This window comes from Gymnodraco acuticeps, unplaced genomic scaffold, assembly GCF_902827175.1.
Source record: "Gymnodraco acuticeps unplaced genomic scaffold, fGymAcu1.1, whole genome shotgun sequence".
NCBI classification, from domain to species: domain Eukaryota; kingdom Metazoa; phylum Chordata; class Actinopteri; order Perciformes; family Bathydraconidae; genus Gymnodraco; species Gymnodraco acuticeps.
In genome coordinates, this window is record NW_022990461.1 from 180,166 (window position 1) to 199,483 (window position 19,318).

At 40.2% G+C, this 19,318-nt stretch overlaps 2 protein-coding genes across 2 annotated transcripts in view; both read right to left on the reverse strand.

The window, feature by feature from the left end:
• Positions 1-5,822, reverse strand: part of LOC117552562 (zonadhesin-like) — a 51,022-nt gene extending 45,200 nt beyond the window's left edge. Inside the window, exon 1 of the mRNA XM_034226136.1 lies at positions 5,525-5,822. Within this exon, the coding sequence (XP_034082027.1) occupies positions 5,525-5,822 (298 nt within the window). The remainder of the gene's footprint in view (positions 1-5,524) is intronic.
• Positions 5,823-11,216: 5,394 nt separating this feature from the next.
• LOC117552571 (BEN domain-containing protein 6-like) lies at positions 11,217-16,794 on the reverse strand. The gene is made up of 8 exons (XM_034226146.1): positions 16,429-16,794; positions 15,557-15,687; positions 15,099-15,191; positions 14,416-14,572; positions 14,026-14,149; positions 13,526-13,577; positions 12,799-12,994; positions 11,217-11,760 (listed from the first exon to the last, which is right to left on the reverse strand). Exons 1-8 carry the CDS (start codon positions 16,634-16,636, stop codon positions 11,630-11,632), a joined length of 1,092 nt encoding a protein of 363 aa, XP_034082037.1. The 5' UTR covers positions 16,637-16,794; the 3' UTR covers positions 11,217-11,629.
• Between the last annotated feature and the right edge of the window lie 2,524 nt (positions 16,795-19,318).

Below are 19,318 nucleotides of genomic sequence, written 5' to 3' on the forward strand. Positions count from 1 at the left end.
AGCTTCCGAACATGTTTTCCCCACTTTGCTTTTCAGAGGGTTCATTACAGCTGATTGCCATTTGGCTACATTTAGGCAGCCCCATAAACTTTCTCCAAATGAGTGGACATGGCACTAGTGGCCTTGAAGTGCCTCTGGAAAACTGGTTTATTTTGCTTAAATGAGTGGATCACCATCGCCTGCTCTCTAAAGTGGGTCATATTCCACACAGGCCAGATGACACTTTACCCAACCAGGCTGGGAATCATTATGGGCATATAACTATACCCACCAGCAGGCAATGCCCTGTACCTGGGAGTGCAGCTTAACTCTGCCAGTCGTTGTGTTCTGCTATCACAGCCCAGACACATTACAAAAATACAACTTGTTGAGTCATATCAATCAGCAAAATGTCATGTCAATCTTTATCTTTTTGTCCCTTGAAGGGAAATGCTATGTGCTGCCTTTCTATCAGGCAAAAACCTTGCAGATACACTGAGACACACATGTAAACAAAGAGACAATAATATTTTTCAAGGCTGGTTTCAAGTCAATCCTTATTTGTCACAAGTAATAAATCCTTATAAGTTTTATATTTCAGATAAGTCTGACATTTCATATTTTTGGTTTATTTTTAAGTGAGAATTTCAGATAGTAAGTGAACGTAAGTAACGATAGATACATTATTTTAGGATTCAATGTGGATTCTTCATACAAAAAAAGTAAACAGTAATACCATGCAGATGAAGGATTGGGGCTGTATTCCAGACAACTCAGAAAGGAATGTTACATTTCATGAAACCAGTGTTCTTCATGATCTTCAATGGATATTTCTTTGAATACGATCAATGGATGCTCAATATTTTATCTTGGGGCACTGCAGACTTAATGCATTTAAAGGTCACCTATTATGCAAAATCCACTTTTCATGTCTTTTATATATAAACTTGTGTCCCCTCTGTGTAAAGAGATTCTGAAATGCTTGCGCTGTACTCTTCAAAATAAAGGTTCATACTCTTTGCCTAGACAGTGCAGTGCGTGTTTGCACAAAAAAAATACATTGAATATATGGCTACATGAAAAACATGCAGAAGACAGTCTATCCGTGTGTGGGTGCGTATGTGTGTGCGCGTCTGTCGGTCTGTTGGTCTGTCTGCCTGTCTGTCTGCCTGTCTGTCTGCCTGTCTGTCTGTCTCGCGATCTGGCTGTCTGTCTTGCACTGTTAGCTATGAATCCCTATCTTATAAAGTATGAGTATCTCTCTGTTTAATGTTACTGACACTGCTGAATTGATGCGGCCGTATTTCCCGTTTGCCATGGTCAAGTCAGCATCGAGCTGGGTTTCTTCTTCAAAACTATATTAAAATAGCTTGGAGGTCGAGGATTGATAAATACTATTTAGAGTACTTTACTCTGTACTCTGTCAAACTCCCCTCTTGAGTACAATAATGCATGTTTTCTGCTATCTTTGATGAGAGATAAAATTATGTTCTGCCATAAATTCTTAATGAGAGTGATACTGTTTGGCTCAGTATACTAATTTAACTACACCAACAAGTACTTTTTCAGGTATTCTTTTTCAAATTCCCTTCCTTAGTACAAGAATGTATCTTAAATAAAAATGTGTCATTAGACTTATATTGTTGGACAGAGTATTTTAAGAGGATATGGTAGACATGATATCAGCACTACTTCCTGTCAGTACTCCAGCAGCAGCTTTTACCCCTTGGGAAATCTTCAGAGAATATCCTGGATAGCTGGTCTATCCTTCAGAGTGACACACCCTGTCACTCTTGTTGGCCTCTTATGATGATGCTGTCTTAACCTTTAACAACCAGCGCCACCATTTGGTAGAGCACATTTTGTGTCTTGATATCTTGTTGAAAAAAAATAAATAAAGTGTAACTCCATCTGATTCAGCCAGCTCTATCGTTTGGTTGACATGTTATGCACAATACAACCTCTAGATGTCACTGGTTCGAACAGAATGCCCTTCAGCTAGCTTCCACTGAGAAAGTTGGCATGCTAAAAATCACTCCTGAAAAAATCACTCTTTTTGGTCAACTTCTGTAAGGTAACTATATAATCTTTTACATATTTTAGTGTCAGAGCACTTACACTATAACAGATTTATATAACTTGATGCACAAAACATTTTTGTAACAAGGGTGTAATCATTTTTTTGAAAATAAGGTCAACCAACCGGTCGAATTGGCCTTTATATTGTAAACTAGTAATACGACTTTTTCAGAGTTTCAGAGATGTTTTCCAATAAAATATGGTAAATAGCTAGATTCATACTAAATCTAGTACTGCCTTATGAGTCTCAGAGTGAAAGAGCGATAATAATTTATAAAGTTAGGCCAACACAGGATATAGACATTTGCTGTTAGGCCAGTGGTTTCTTGTTAGGCCAATTCAGCATATACAGTAAGATGAGCACGTTTTTTTTTTTTTATAAGTAAAACATTTTCTATTACTTTTTTCCATTTCTTTTTTTTTGTTATTATAATTTATTATTTTTTATGCATATATCTGGTTGTGATATATATAGCTCATCTTCCATAAAAGAAAAACATGTATTCTTGACCAGTTGGTAGAAGCTCATAAAAACCAAACTGTGTGGTCAGTAAAAAAAATAAAAATGGTTTGTGGTTATTTGTCCTATTTGATAAAAAAAAAATGCAAAGAAATAATTTGTCCATAGATTTCTTCTTGGTCTGGCAATTAAAGGGTTCAAATATGATTATTTCTCTGGCCCTAGTTCGTTCCTCACAGATTCTTCCGTCTCATCAGCCTCATCTTTCCATCTGTCCCAGTCAACCATGGATGTATCATAAGAACTGGATACAGCGTGGGAGGCGGGGCCTCATTCATTCCTATGAGAGTTGTTCATTGGCGCATGATGATAAAATGGCCCAACTTTTGAGAGAGTGAAACGTCACAGATTACCCGGCATTGTCTGAGAAGTACCCGTATGTGCACTCATAGAGCATGCGCAACTTTAACCAAAATGCTCGTTCACATCAAGCACGTCAATTTGCGTACACGTAACAGCACCGTGCGTTCATGACAGCACGGTAATGATTTGTTATTATGATGGATTTGATATTAACGAGGCTGCAGTTAGCAGCTAGCGGCTAGCTAGTAATTATGCTAATGTACTCATCAATCGTTATGTACTTATATTACGCTGTAACAGGATCTAGTGATATCCAAGCAACAGAGCTTCATTTAGCATGAAATATTTATTGCACTGTATATATATATATATATATATATATATATATATATATATATATATATATATATATAGGCCTATATATACAGTGCAATAAGCTTCTTAGTGCAATAATAAGCTACAGGGACGTTCATCTACGTCGGTAATATTAACTTTATTTAATACAACATTTACGGTACAAGATTTACATCATACAGCACATGTAGTATAATATTTTACAAATGATGAATTACAGCAAACATGTGCAATATATCCATGATTACAGCTCCGTGGGCTGGCAGTAAGGTGATATGGGTCCGTTGTTATTGTGCATCCATGGGTAAAGATAAACGCATGTAGTGTATGCACATTTTTACAACTTGAGGAACGAATGTTTTTAATAAGGGCTATACAAGTGTTCATACTGGGTTGTTTATTTAGTTTAAAAAAAATTATCCAACGAGTTACAGACCACTCTTTCCCAATGTAAGTCAATGGGAAAAAGTGTTTCCGGGCCCAGCTACCTAAAGGAAGTGTAGTACCGCCGTTTGGCCACAACGAATATTCTCATCAGACTCCGGCGCACTTCCTGGGGGCTTGCAGTCAACGCATCAGCCTCCAGAACACTTTCAGTGTCTGGCTCCATAGATATTGTCCTGATGCTGTACAAGGGTGATGCCCCATGATCAAAAAATGACCCCTGTAGAGTCTGAGTGCCAACTGACCTCTACATGTCACTTGTTAGTTGCAGTGTTGTAGTCAAGTCACCAATTCACGAGTCCAAGTCACTCTCGAGTCACCACTCTTTGAGTCCGAGTCCAAGTCCGAGTCACCAAGGGAGAGTAGTAGTCGAGTCCGAATCCAAGTCTGAGTCACCCAAGGAATGTCCGAGTCAAGTCCGAGTCATCATCACCTGTGTTCGAGTCCAAGTTTGAGTCACCCAAGGAGTGTCCGAGTCAAGTCCGAGTCCAAGTCATCATTACCTGTGTTCGTGTCCGAGTCCAAGTCCGAGTCACCCAAGGAGTGTCCGAGTCGAGTCCGAGTCATCATTACCTGTGTTCGAGTCCAAGTCAAGTCCGAGTCACAAGTCTTCATGTATTAATCTTCGTGGATATATGTGTTGAAATGTATAGCTGCTCCTCTACATTGCTTTTATCCTGTCATGTCATACTAATCTGTCTATTGAACTACTGTGAAGCGAGTTTGGCTACAATTCTTGTAATAGGTGCTATACAAATATAAAGCCTATTACTAATATTAATAGTATTATTGTAAATGACCTTTAATATGTCCAACTATATTTAAAATGAGTTAACTTTTAGAGAAGTGATTATATTTGTATGCCAATATTTTCCTATGGTAAAGTTTTCGTTTTGCACTTTTATTTTGATAGTAATAAGATCGGGACTCTTATTTTGAAGGAACCTTTACCGGTTAAATCAGTTTACTGATAAAGATTAAGCCCCAGAAAGCACATGGCTACTTAGCATGCACAATGACATTATTCTGCATGTTAAGTAGCCATGTGCTTTCGTGTTATCGGCTGAATCTTTATTTATTGATTAGATCACTACTCTGATGATAGTGTTCAACACAGCATATATGTCTGAACTCGATCCTTAGAGTAATGTGTTACGGAGCCTTGTCTTCAATCTTGTTTCCACATAACATAACAAGCATTTTGTGCTGCTCTTTTCCAATGTGGAAGCAGAATGTGTGAAAGCATACAGCACGATGTTGGGTGTGTTTGTAGATGTATGTGCATTAATAAACAAGGCAAGTCAGGCGGTGTCTCAACGCCGTGTATTCACATTGAGCAGGTAATCATACAACTGAGGTATATTCACGTGAGGCAGATATATATATAACACAGGCACAATACGTCCACAGGGTGGAGCTGCAACCTAGCCTAAACCACCCTGTAACATCTTCCTTCCTTTTGTTAAGTCACAACACAGGATCAATACTGCCATTAAACTGTTCAATCAGAACATTAATCTAATTATTTAAAAAACAAATACTGCACATAGCAGAGACACTTCAATAATAGCCGGATCCGAACACATCAGCAATAAACTCAGAACAATCAATCACATTTGTTTTACAATCTCTCCACTTCCTTTTTATTTTTTATTTTTTTCAATCTTTATCGTCCATGTGTGTTTGAGTGGCACAGTCCAAGTGTGTGTGTGTGTGTGTGTGTGTGTGTGTGTGTGTGTGTGTGTGTGTGTGTGTGTGTGTGTGTGTGTGTGACCTAGAGGTCAAGTCTGTCAGGAGGTCTAATCAGCCGTCCGCTCCGGGAGAAGGCCCGGCCCTGTAACTCACGGCATGGTGTATCCCCAGTCTGCGGGGCAGACTGCGACGACCCCGGGGATGATGGCCTTGGAGACTCCTCGGGGACGCCGACGACCTCTCTGGCGCTCCCCCGACTCGCAGGCTGCTCCGGGGCCGATTCTGGGAGAACTGACAGCTGGAGAAGGGCCGCTTCTGCTGGTCGAAGATCAACCCTGTTGTGCCGATACGTGGTCCCCTCCACACCGACCAGATAGGACCGGAGTCCCAACTGCTGAAGGCACACACCTCTCCTCCATCGGCCCGTCCTGTCTCCTGGGAGTGGCTTCATCCGTATGGGCTGGCCGACGTTCAGCTCCGGCAGATCCTTGGCAGGTCATATGTCAGCTTTGCTGCTTGATGTTTCATTTTCAGCTCGTCAGGAACACCCATGACGACCTGAGGTACCAGTAGCTGGTCGGCCACAGAGAGAAGGGTTCTAAGTCTCTGCGACATAAGCCGCTGTGCTGGGCTGCAATGCATACCCTCAGTGGGCGTATTTCTCCAATGCAATATGGCCCTCCAGGGGTCCTCTTTGGCACGGTCTACCCTTCTGCACAGGCTCTTTACAATTTTCACTGCTGGCTCCGCTTTGCCGTTAGCCTTTGGGTGCCTCGGTGAGGACATGACATGCTCAAAACCCCACTCTCTCGCAAATGCCCGGAACTCTCCACCGGCAAACTGGCCTCCACCATCAGAAATGGACCTGTCTGGGACACCGTAGCGTGCAAACTGTGCCTTGCATCTACGGATCGTGGTGTCCGCTGATAGGTCAGGGAGCAGGTCGATCTCCCAAAAGTCAGAATAATGGTCCACCACGAGCAAGAAGTTCTGTGCTAAGTAGCTGTACAGATCCATGCTTACTAGCTGCCAGGGACGTGTGGGGAGCGGGTGTGACATCATAGTCTCTTTCTGTTGTTCGTGTGCATACTCATTGCACACAGAGCACTTTTGCACATAATCCTTGAATTCCACTTGCATACCGGGCCAGTAAAGTGTATCACGGGCCTGCCTGTAGCATGCCTCGCCCCCCACGTGGTTGTAGTGGATCCGTCTCAGCATTTCCGGGCGCATAGCTTTTGGAATGATGACGCGCTGACTCCTGAAGAACACGCCATCCTGTGCACTAATCTCATCTCTGATGGCCCAGTAGTCCCTGACGGCTACAGGGGTCTCCTCTTTGTGTCCTGGCCATCCCTCCAGCACGACAGACTTAAGTGTTTGAAGACACACATCCTCCTCAGTGCGTGTCCGAATCTGTGCCAGGCGTTGGCTGCTGACATTTAAATAGTCTGCTTGCTGAATGGCCGCCGTGTCACCCTGCTCCTGCTGCATGCTGCAGACCATTTCACGTTGGTACAGTGTGTCTGTTCTCTGTGGCGGGGTGGTGGCTCTGCTGAGCGTGTCACTTATGTACATCTCAGGGCCTGGCTTGTATACCACCGCAAGGCAGTAGTTCTGAAGTGTGAGGAGCATGCTCTGAAGGCGCTTTGGCGCACTGAGGAGGGGCTTGGTGAAGATGGCCACCAGCGGGCGGTGGTCGGTCTCTGCAGTCACATCACCCCTCCCATATAGGTAGTAGTGGAAGCGTTGGCAGGCGAATACGATGCTCAGGCACTCCTTTTCAATTTGTGCGTAATTTTGCTCTGTTTGGGTCAATGCCCGGGAGGCGAATGCGACAGGCTGTCCCCCTTGAAGCAAGCAGCAGCCCAGACCCGCCTGACTGGAGTCGCTCTGTACGGTGACTGGCTTGCGGACGTCATAGTACCTTAGGACTGGCACCGCCGTGACCAGTGCCTTGATTTCCTTCATGGCGGCATCATCTTTGGGCAGCCAGTGCCATATCACATCCTTGTCCAGCAGTCTCCTCAGCGGTATGTATCACATACCGCTGACAAGCGTGGCATGAATCTGGATAGATAGTTCACAAATCCGACACACCGCTGGACCCCTTTTGCGTCTGTGGGGTTTGGCATGTCCGGAACCGCCCTGACTTTTTCAGCCAGCGTTTCCTACCCCACAGTGTCCAGAATGTTGTCATCAGGCTTTTTTCTTCATCCAAGCGGCACTGCAGAAATGCATCACGTGCATCCACCAGGGTGAATATACGTGCCTTCGGCAGCTTATACAACACGTCATCTAAAGTGGGCATAAGGTAGTGGGACCGTTTCAGAGCACGGTGGAGAGGCTTCGGGTCAATGCATAGTCTCAATTTGTCTGGCTTTTTCACTATGACAAGATTGCTAATCCAGTCCGTGGGTTGAGTGACTGTGGTCAAGTGTCCCTCCTCTTCATATCGATCAAGCTGAGCCTTAACAGCTGCCTTGAGGGCCACTGGAACGTTCCTGGGAGCACACTGCACCGGTGCCACAGTGCTGTCCAGCTCAAAGTGAATATCACCGGGCAGAGACTCAACAGGGCTGGTGAACACATTGTGGTAGGTGCTGACCAGACACTCCTTGGTCAGATCTCCCTTCCTGCAGTGCTCCACCTTATTCAGCTCCTCAGGAATGGTGAAGCGTATCAGACCAAGTCTCTCACATGTCTCACCCGAAAGCAAGGGCCTCTGGCCAGTATGCACAATCTCAAAGTCCAGTCTGTGCGTCTTACCCCTAATGATGCATTGTGTGCTGTACACACCTAATGAGCTCATCCACTCACTGTTGTATAGTTTTAATCTGGTGAGACTCTTCAGAAGAGGCGTTCTAGGCGCCAGTCTCGTCTTGTCCTTAATGCTCATCACATTACAAGTGGCTCCAGAGTCGAGCTGGCACCTCTGAACCCCACTTTGCAGTGGCAGGTTGACAAACCACTTTTTACCTTTAGTGTTCACAGCCCCCACGCTCTCCGCTGTGTACACGTCTCTCTCATCGCTGTCCTCCAGTTCCCCTGGCAACGGGTCATCCACAGCATTCAACTGGCGTGCCTGCTGGCCTCTTTTCATGCATACTTTTGCAAAATGGAGCACGAGCGGCACGATTTACCAAAAGCAGGGCACAGGTCCCGCCCAAGCTTGTGCCGTGTGCCACAGTACTTGCATTCGCCAGCGTCTCTCATGCTCTGTGGTTGTGCAGATGTGTTGGTGGACTCGGATGGCCTGCTGGCAGACCTCCGTCCATATCGCTGTCCTTGTGTGGCATTAATGCTGTCCCCAGGTCCAGAGCTGCCCAGTGACATGGTTTTTAACTTGCTGTCCATGACCTCGGCTGCAAGGCACATTTGAATGGCCTCGTCCAATTTAAGGTCCTTTTCCCTTAGTAAGCGACGTCTAGCACCCTCGTGAGTTATCCCGAGAACAAGCCTGTCCCTTATGAGTTCATCTTTTATAGCTCCATATTCACAAGAGGCAGCATTTTCCCTCAGCCTGGTAGCAAACGCATCCAAGAGCTCTCCATCCTCTTGTTTAAGGTTGCCAAAAACGTACCTCTCAAAGATTACGTTCTTTGCGGGTGTGAAGTATTGCTCCAGTGCCACCAGTATAGCACCCGCATCTTTTTGTTGGTCCGCGGTGAGTCCCAGGTTGTGTTTGTAAACATGTCGGCAGTCGTTCCCCATTAGCCTCCTGAGCGCAGCTGCTTGTAGCGGCTTTACTTTCTCGCTGAGCCCGGTCGCAAGCAGATAATCCTCAAATTCTGCTCGAAAGCTCACCCAGTTGCCGTGGATGTCCCCCGCCATTTTCATAGGCTCCGGAGGTGGGATGCTGGATGCCATTGTTCCAACGTGACGCTAATGCTAACAGGCTAACTGAAACTGCTAAACCTCACCAAAACAAATAAACGCACTCTGTCTCAGCAACGGACAGTAGCGTGCAGTCCAGCTGGGTCCTATTTGAGCTTCTGACACCATGTTTGTAGATGTATGTGCATTAATAAACAAGGCAAGTCAGGCTGTGTCTCAACGCCGTGTATTCACATTGAGCAGGTAATCATACAACTGAGGTATATTCACGTGAGGCAGATATATATATAACACAGGCACAATACGTCCACAGGGTGGAGCTGCAACCTAGCCTAAACCACCCTGTAACAGGGTGTGTCTCTAGACATCTTTAGACTGGAACAGCGGGGGCCAGTACGTGAACTCGCCTCACAGGTGCACAAGCCAGGATAGAGGACATCAGACTCCAGAGAAAACTTGCTCGAGTCCGAGTCCAAGTCGGAGCGTCAATGTACAAGTCGAGTCCGAGTCATCGTGGGGGGGGAAATTCACGAGTCCGAGTCCAAGTCATCGTGCGCGAGAATTCACGAGTCCAAGTCCGAGTCGCGTCAATCAGTGCGCGAGTCCGAGTCGAGTCACGAGTCCCGAAAATCGGCACTCGAGTCACAGGAGCTATATTTGGGGTGAAGCCCAGGGACACAACGACATGTTGACTGCAGTGGAGATTGAACCAGTGCCCCCCCCTTAGCAAAAAAATCTATAGAATACTATAGAAAGATCTATGGACGAATTCTATAGAAATGTTCTGTAGAATACTACAGGATTTTTGCGGACATAGTATAGAAATATAACTATAGATTCTGGGAAATAATCTATAGAATACTATAGAAAGATCTATGGACGAATTCTATAGAAATGTTCTGTAGAATACTACAGGATTTTTGCGGACATAGTATAGAAATATAACTATAGATTCTGGGAAATAATCTATAGAATACTATAGAAAGATCTATGGACGAATTCTATAGAAATGTTCTGTAGAATACTACAGGATTTTTGCGGACATAGTATAGAAATGTAACTATAGATTCTGGGAAATAATCTATAGAATACTATAGAAAGATCTATGGACGAATTCTATAGAAATGTTCTGTAGAATACTACAGGATTTTTGCGGATATACTATAGAAATGTTACTATAGATTCTGGGAAATAATCTATAGAATATAGTACTATAGAAAATATATACTGTGTAGATGGTTTTTTTGTAGAAAATAATCTATAGAATCCTATAGAAAAACCCATGGATGCTTTCTATAGAAGTGTTCTGTAGAATACCATTCTGTAGAAAACTATAGAATTAGTGACCTATATTCTATAGAATCTGTGGATATTTCTATAGAACTTCTTTGAGGAATACTATAGCATTTTTGCAGATATTCTATAGAATTTACCTATGGATTTTACTATAGATTCTGCAAAATAATCTATAGAACAATCTATTGATGTTTCTATAGAATTTCTGTAGAATATACTGCAGGATAGTGGCAAATATTCTATAGAATTCACCTATGGATTCTACTATAGATTCCACCAAATAATCTATAGAATCATATAGAAAATTGCTACTGTTTTCTATAAAATTGTTCTGCAGAACAGTACAGGATTGGTGTAGAAATTCTATAGAATTAACCTATAGATTTTCCTATAGATTCCATAAATAATCTATAGAAAATCCATGGATGTTTTCTATATAACTGCTCTGTACTCTATAGAATAAGCTCTACAATATGAATGGACAATACAGAATCTTCTATAGCTAACACCACATGTGTTGTGACATTATATAGAATATTGAATTATATAGCAATGCCTGATATTGAGTCACATACAGCTATATATTTGATACATGTTTTAGAGAATGCCCCACAGTAATTATGTGTTACATGCCATATAATAGACTGAAAAACAGAGTAGAGTACTGCAGACTCCAATGAGTTGTTTGTAACAGACTCACACTAACAATAGCTATTGTTATGTCACTTAGCTTTAATCTCCAGTTGTAACAGATAATTAGTTACATAACAAAAGTGATCAACGTATACATACAGATGCAGTCACAGAAATTCTGGAGCATTTACATCAGAATACAATAAAAATTGTGAAGCATGGCAGTGAGTAAAATATGTTACTATCCAAGCAAATATAAAGTACCTTAAATAAGCATGTGTGTTAAAAGTACCAAGATTAGAGCATACAAACTGAGCATAAATGTAATAGAACATTGGGCTATATACATTTATTATTTATATTTATTTATTATATCCCAATATACAAGGTTTAATATAATATTGTTATGCCGGTAAGCTACTTTTTCGCAAGTTATGCGAATTTGGGCCAAGAGACCTTCTGGGATAATGAAATGAATGATGAATCTGTACTCTATTGGCTGGCGTCTGGAGGTGTTGCCACTTTCCTCGCCGAGACCACTTTGGCAGCCCCATTCAGTTTCTGGCGGATGGCCAGCCGTACCTCCATGTCCGTCTTGGTGGCGAAGATTTGTTTTGCTGCCGCTATAACAGAATAATATATTGAAATTTGCATTAAAGCTATTCACCAAAGAATATTGATTCATGAGTAATAAATCAATCAATTTTTTTTAATGCAATGGTTAATATAAATAGTAATTTAATCAGTACATGTATTCATATTATAATAGATGGTCGATTTATGACTATATATTACTACACAGAAACTCTACAAATAGTTCACTTAATTCCCAGCATCACAACATTGTTTTCCACTACACTACAAAATATGTATAACTACCATGTACTTGGAAGATTTCAACTTGCACATGATTTCAATATAAATCTACTTTATTTGCCAAGTTGCATCATACTCCCACCTAACACACTACGTATATATGACGTAGTGGTTAGGTACCGTTTAGGTAATGTCTTGAAAATACGTAGTATTTACATAGTACATGTTTATGCACGTACTTCAGCAACGTTAGGCCAACTACGTAGTTATATTACGTTGTGAATACGTAACAAGGACACGTAGATGTTTATTTGGTGATCTGAGATTTGTTTTTGTACATATTAGTTAATTTTAACGTTATTTAATTAATGCATAGAAGCAATTTTCTCCATAGAACAAAATTATTAGTTTTTGTATGTGTATGTGAAAATTGTGTGAAAACTAGAATACATTTTACTAAAGTAAACTGAACAAGTGTGCACACTGCACACAATGTATAGAGCAGTTGCATGGCGGTTTGGCAGTTGGAATCTTTGGTACGATCTTTGTTCAGATTTTGCGCTTTTACAGCGGGAACTACGACATGTCTTGATAAAATATGACATGTTTCTTTAATAGTCATAGAACATGGAGGATATGTGAAGCAAAGTTTAGCACAAAGTAGAAACAAACATTTGCAGGGGAAGCCGAAAGGTCATGAGAAAGTGCCCATTTGGTAATTTCACTACGTAGTAAAAAAACGTATCTGGCAGTCCAGAAATTCTACTAAACCACTACGTTGTAACTACGTAGTTAATACGTAAATTTGTTAGCTGGGACTATTGCTACATATCAACAAATCTTACCAATTATTTCAGCAACCTCTTCTTGTGGAATGCTGTCCTTCCTCTTGCCAGCATCAGACTCCTTACTGGCCTTGTAGCCAGTAAGTGAGTGCTTGGCCATGTACTCTGTGCAATACAGGCCATGGAGGAGGTCATTGATGAATTTCTGCAGCGAGGTGGTCGAACATCGCCTAATCTGCCACTTTGCTATTGGGAACTGCAATGAAATCCAACAGCATAATATTGTATTTTATTAATTGACTGTGACAAGTAACAAATAATAATAATAATTTAAAAAAAAATATATATATATAATAATAATGTACCATCTAATATCCACACAGACTGAAGCAGGTATTACAATTGATGATATTGGAGTTTGCAATCGGAATTTATGCTGCTATAGGTTACAGTAGGTGGATGATATTGGAATTTCAACGTATATTATAATGGTGATGGCGAAATGGATCTTTAGGCCACCATTTTGCACAATCTCCAGGCCAATTAAGAGATCTGGAATAATGAAATGAATGATTAAACAATTCTCTACTCTTTTGAATTGATCTGCTGCTGACGGTACCAACCACTTCGCCACGGAGGCTCAATTTTGATATAATTAAAATTGAATATACAAATTGACACAGGCACTGCACCATGACACTAGTCCAGCTGATGGGTTTGGAAGTAATACATCTGGAATTCTCTTCCTACTTAGCGGAAACATCAAATTGAAAAGATAATTCCTTACCTTTTTTGCTGATGGGGAACCAGCAACCGATGCATCTCCATCATCTCCATCTCTGTAAGGCACGCAAGGTAATAACTAATTAACTTCACATCCCAATAGTATGCAGTGTTTGTTAGAAAAATGTGCTCAACCCTTTTGGCGCTAATTTTATATTTTTTGTGCATTGCTCAGCGCTGGATATTTCATATATGTATTTCAAATAATATGTATTTCATATATGTATATATTTAGTTCATATATATATATATATATATTTGATATATATATATTCCATTCATATATGTAGGCCACGAGTGCATTAAGGTCAAACGTCGACTAGTCGCCTGCCGCGCCGAAAGAGTTAAACAGAAAAAGCTGGTTTGTTGTAAATAATTAAACACTGCATGGCCCAGAGACATGTACAACCAAAATCCAGTGTGTACTAGAATCGTTACAATTATAACAGAAGCCCAAAAGACAGTAATAATTATTCATAAAAAATGTAAAACTCATTAATTTACCTCAGTGTACTTGACTCTCGATTGAAGGGACTTGGAGGTGTCCTCATGGGCATTGTCATATCTGGCAGCTTTGGAGCTGGCGTGTGACATAGCAGCTCCAATTTGGCAACAACATCTCCAGCGACTGGAAATATTCATTGGCACATTTCAGACATGGGTTCGAAGTACATATTTTTTCTAATGTAAACTTAAAACATATTCATAAACATTTTATATATAAAGGTTTTGGAACACAACAGCATTCAGTTTTCATGCATTAGCAGAAATAATGCAAATCACCCATCCTCCATGTTTTGGACTGCTACTGCGATCAGACCCGCCAGACTGTCTTCCCCCCAATGTAATAAAACAATTATCTGTAATGCTGAATAAGTGAAATTGAACACTTACTTTTGTTCATTCTCAATGACGCCAGCAATGTAGCTTTCTCCTCCTCAAGGATGTCTATTTGTTGTTGAAGTAGTTTGCATTTGCGGCATTCCTGGTCGGGATGCGAACATGCGGCTTCGGGCGGTCCACTGTTGTCGTGGCTGTGTGAATACTTTTCCTGCAAATAAATATTTATTAATTATTTAAAACTAGGTGATGTTTCTTTTTGCCCATGGCATGACACAATTTTGGGTAGACATACTTACATAAATACATACACACCTACATACATAAGCAAAGTACAAATAAAGGTACCAGAAATGTTGGTGTTTAATGGTGTATATAACCAAATATAATGGTGTCAAACGGCACAAAAGTTATACTTCTTCTATATGTGTTACCATTACACCCTGCAATACCACTACGCTGACAACAATGTAGCCATATGCACGAGTATCAGAATTTCAAAAACCACTAGTCCTGCTGGCGAGTTGTAAATTATCTTGAAGTTCTACCCTTGTAAATAGATATTGTATATATGTTTTTTTATTTATTGGACCGCGGACATAAAATGATAATACATAGTACATAACATAAACAATAGTGAGTTGCATGCTTACTATTGTATTGAGAGTACACTCCACTTAGTTGAGCTTATATATATATATATATATATATATATATATATATATATATATATTTACCTTCAGCTGTTCCAATACCGATGATGTCATGCTGCTCATTGTCTTCTTCTTCTTGGCAGCGTTTGAAGGTGGTTTGGGAAGGGATGGTTCTTCCTATAACATAGAAATAAATGTATTGCCTTATATATATGCAACTTGTCATGGCTGATGAATATAAGTTATAAATAGTGAATATAATGTAATATGGTGAAATGTTGCTATGGATTAACTGATTTCCTCAAAAGCTAGACACTATATTAACTGTATCTCACTTCCACAATTTAATTAAACAGGCCGTTAGGGTACGTTAGATGAAACCCAAGCACCATGGCAGTACACTCCTAAAACTAGGATGCAATTATAAATTATATATAAACACGTTTATTAAACTGCCATATACTGCATATGACTGACAGTATGATGCAGACAAACACAAACCACCAAATCTAAAATGGAGAAATGTAAACAAATTAAATTACATCATGGTCTTCGATGTCCGAGAGCTTCCTCTTCGGTTCTCTCTTCCCTCGGCCCAGTTCCGGTGACTGCAGCTCTGCACTGCCTAACCGCACAAACTCGTCCCTGTGCCGCAGAAGCTGCTTACGTTGAGCTGAAAAGAACAATAATAATATAATATATACAGGAGTGCCTATATATGTACATACATCGATCCCGGTAGTCTGAGAATATAGACATTGCAGTCTAACTGGGACCCTCAGGGTGCTTACAAATATCAATGTTTCTCACCGGCTAGCACACACACTTTTTGTCCAACATTTGTTTCTTCTAATTATTAATTACCACAAAATGTACTGGACAATTTACTCCATTCCCCGTATACTACACACGCAGCCTCATCTATAGCAAGCTTTATATGATTATAGATCTAGTCCATTCCATTCTATTGTGGCGCCTCGTTTATTTAGTCTTAAGTCAATTAAGACAGTTACATGTAGGTAAATTCTTGCACAATACTTCAATATTACTTGTTGACTGCTTATTTGTGTAATGCAGCAGTCGGACCACACACTAATTAGATTTTTTGGAATTAGCTAAAGTTATTTGGCAAAACAAGTGCCCCCCCTAAAAATGCCAAATAACTTTTTCCAGACACGCAAGATATGTGGGACTTTTGGTTCCATGATTCAGAGCAGAGATTGATCTCAAAAGATTCAGAGCAGATTCAGATTGATCTCAAAAGTGTGAGTAATTTCCGATATTATAAAGCTCATATACTATTTCCAATATTATTTCATAAAAACGAAGCTATGAGTGAGGATACATTATTTAGACATAGCTCTATTAAAACATCTATAGATAGATATATATTTATTGTGTGGATTCTGCTTACCTGCAAACTTGACCACCTTAGCCAGCGACAATTGGATATCGCTCCCCTCCACTCCGCCTTTGGGCCACGCCACTTTAACAACAGTTTCATTCTCCGACACGGATTCCATTGTCAAAGACGAAGGCTCTTGGATCCACGAAACCTTGCCGATGTCAACCGCATTCTCATTAAAAAAGTCAAAGAGAGCGAAACCCATTTTGTTTGCCATCTATATCTATTCCACAACTAGTTATTGAATCTTGGTAAAGCTGATACAACATACAAATAGAAAAATCAGTGATAATGCGTTCAACTTCAAAATAAATATATCTCCACTCTCCAGCGATCAAAAATCCCGCTAATATACTGCATTGAACTCTGGGTACGAGGTTTCGAATTGTCCAATCACATTTAGGGTATGTCCCGATCCACTTCTTCCGGATAAGAGCTACGCGCTCATTGGATGATCCACGGGATGACGTAATTCCATTTCCGGTTCATTGAGTGTGTGCTTGTAAACTTCAAGTCTACGTTAGAGCGGGAGACGCATACAAGGACTTCTCAGCAGATATCGCACCACGAAAAAAAAACGAATGGCTCACTACTCAACTCAACGACTAACACTCTTTCAGAGGATATGTTGGAAATGCACACATCATATATATTTTTTGCACTTACTTTCTGGATATTGTACATCTGTTCATCTGTTATATAAACTAGCATTACTTAAATATGCAGAGAATAATTGAAATGTTTAAATATGTATTTTTCCCCCTGATATAACATCAACCTATGTTTTGTAAAAGTTTATTAAATGAATCTGTAAAATGTTATCATATTGTGGATTTATTAAATTATGTATTTTCCTTTGTTATTTATGTGTGCGTTTGTTTTGAGGATATAATTCATTACCTAAACATAGTATGGTATAACTGCTTTTTGTAATGAAATATACAATTGGTTTGGGAGCAAGAAATCTTTTAATCGTTGTTGCCCAGGCTTGCCGAAATGAATGGAAACTTATCTCCCGATTATAACATTGTGTAACTTGCTGCTGTTAAATACCGTCAAACTATGTGCAATATATACTTTATATACATATGCCATCTTTAATAACTGTAATACCGGGCTGCTAAATCCTAAGAACTGCAACAGGATTAGATTTGTAGATTTGATTTGTTTTTTATCTGTATTTTTGAAAATCTTTTTTTAGCATATTGTTTATTATATTATAACTTAGTACATTTTAATGCATGTAAGATATGCAACACTAAGCTTTCCTGCTGTAACGCTGCAAATGTCCCCTCTGTGGGACTAATAAAGGTATTCTTTAGATATTTTGCACATCCCTTTCAAGATTTTCAAAGGTGTATTGATCTTATACACAACTTGGGTCGCAGGTTCCTCAACAGCGCATTACAAGACATCTATCAATATGTGTGTACCTCCACCATTAAACTGTCATATTCTGCACATTTCTTATACTATCTACATACATAAGAGTATAATTAATGTGTATAATATCAGTTAAAATAAGTGCTTCAACATAGTTAACATTGCAGGAAAGCAATATTTTAGACGTTAAGTATACTTTTTGTCACCATGATACAAGAATTGTATGGAGTACAACATATGTCCTACAACATACACACACTGACACATCTGGCCAATAGTGTGCGGCACTGGGGTCCACTTTGGTCGTACTCGGCATTTGTTTTTGAGGATGCCTGTGGAAAGCTTTTGGATTTGTTTTCCGGGACTCAGGCAGTGCAAATGCAAGTCTTCCGATATTTCTTTGCCAGACAAAAACTGACACTGTATGCAGAGGAATATATGGAACAAATGTCCGATGAAGCTGGAACTTTCTTGTGTAGAATGTTGAGTAAAACAAAAAATACTCAGAAAATTCTCCAGATCCAGCCAAGTGTTAGCGTCTTTGGTACACCACGTATCAGACAATTCACTATTGCAGAGCGATTTGCACTGCAGGAATACCAAAATGTTGTACATTTTGGTTCTCCGCTGTCTTGTTACACATGAGCAATCATTGACAGTAAAGTGTATACAAGTTCCGCATATTGCGAAAATCTAAAGCGAGACAACTCTGTAATCCTATTGGATAATGGGGACTGGGGTAGAATTCATTCATTGGTAGTGGTGGACAACATATGTGGCTGCATTGGAGATTGTAGATGTGATAGACTCTATGTATTCTACAGGACATTGGTCCCAGAAGCTCCACAGTTCCGTGCATATGATAACTTTGTAAAGTGTGACACTGCCAGTGATACTGTACTGGTACAGACCTCACTGAGGTTGTCTGCAGTACCAGCCACGAAGATTGCAAACAAAGGGGTGATGATGAATGTAGGTGACAGGATGTATTTATGCAAACTCCCGAAGTTTGAGCTAGACTAGATATAGATGTATTTTGTATTTAGACTGATGAGTTCCAGTTTACCGTCTTTCTCACTGTAAATAACTCTTATACACTGTACAGGGTGAACCTTTCATTGTAATAAATGCATTAATAGTGACTCTACTGTTTTGTTTGTTTGTATCCGCATATAAGCAACAATGAAGTCCGTTCAAAATTGTGCAAATATATGGATATCCAGCATTTGGTATAATAGCCAAGTACCGGTATATCTGCTGTATAGAATAGTATTTATTTGGTATAATTCTAGTTCTGTAGAATGATATAAAAAATCTACAGATTATTAAATGCGTTTCATAAAATGTTGTGGATCACTGTTTTTCTCAATAGAATTCTATAGAATACTGTATCATAGAAACTTGTTTAGATAGGTTACATAATTTAATTGGGCACATAATCCAGTATACATTTGTAAAGATTTCAAAGGGATCTACCCGTACAGCTTTTGCAAAGCAGCTCAGTTCCACAAAATGA

Bases quoted from the DNA above. Each gene is read 5' to 3' on its own strand.
- LOC117552571 (XM_034226146.1), bottom strand. From the start codon at position 16,636: ATGGCAAACAAAATGGGTTTCGCTCTCTTTGACTTTTTTAATGAGAAT. The intron at 15,192-15,556 runs GTAATTTAATTT...TCTATGTTATAG, and splicing joins CGGACATCGAAGACCATGAT to GAAGAACCATCCCTTCCCAA. The intron at 11,761-12,798 runs GTAAGATTTGTT...ATTCTGTTATAG, and splicing joins AGAGGTTGCTGAAATAATTG to CGGCAGCAAAACAAATCTTC.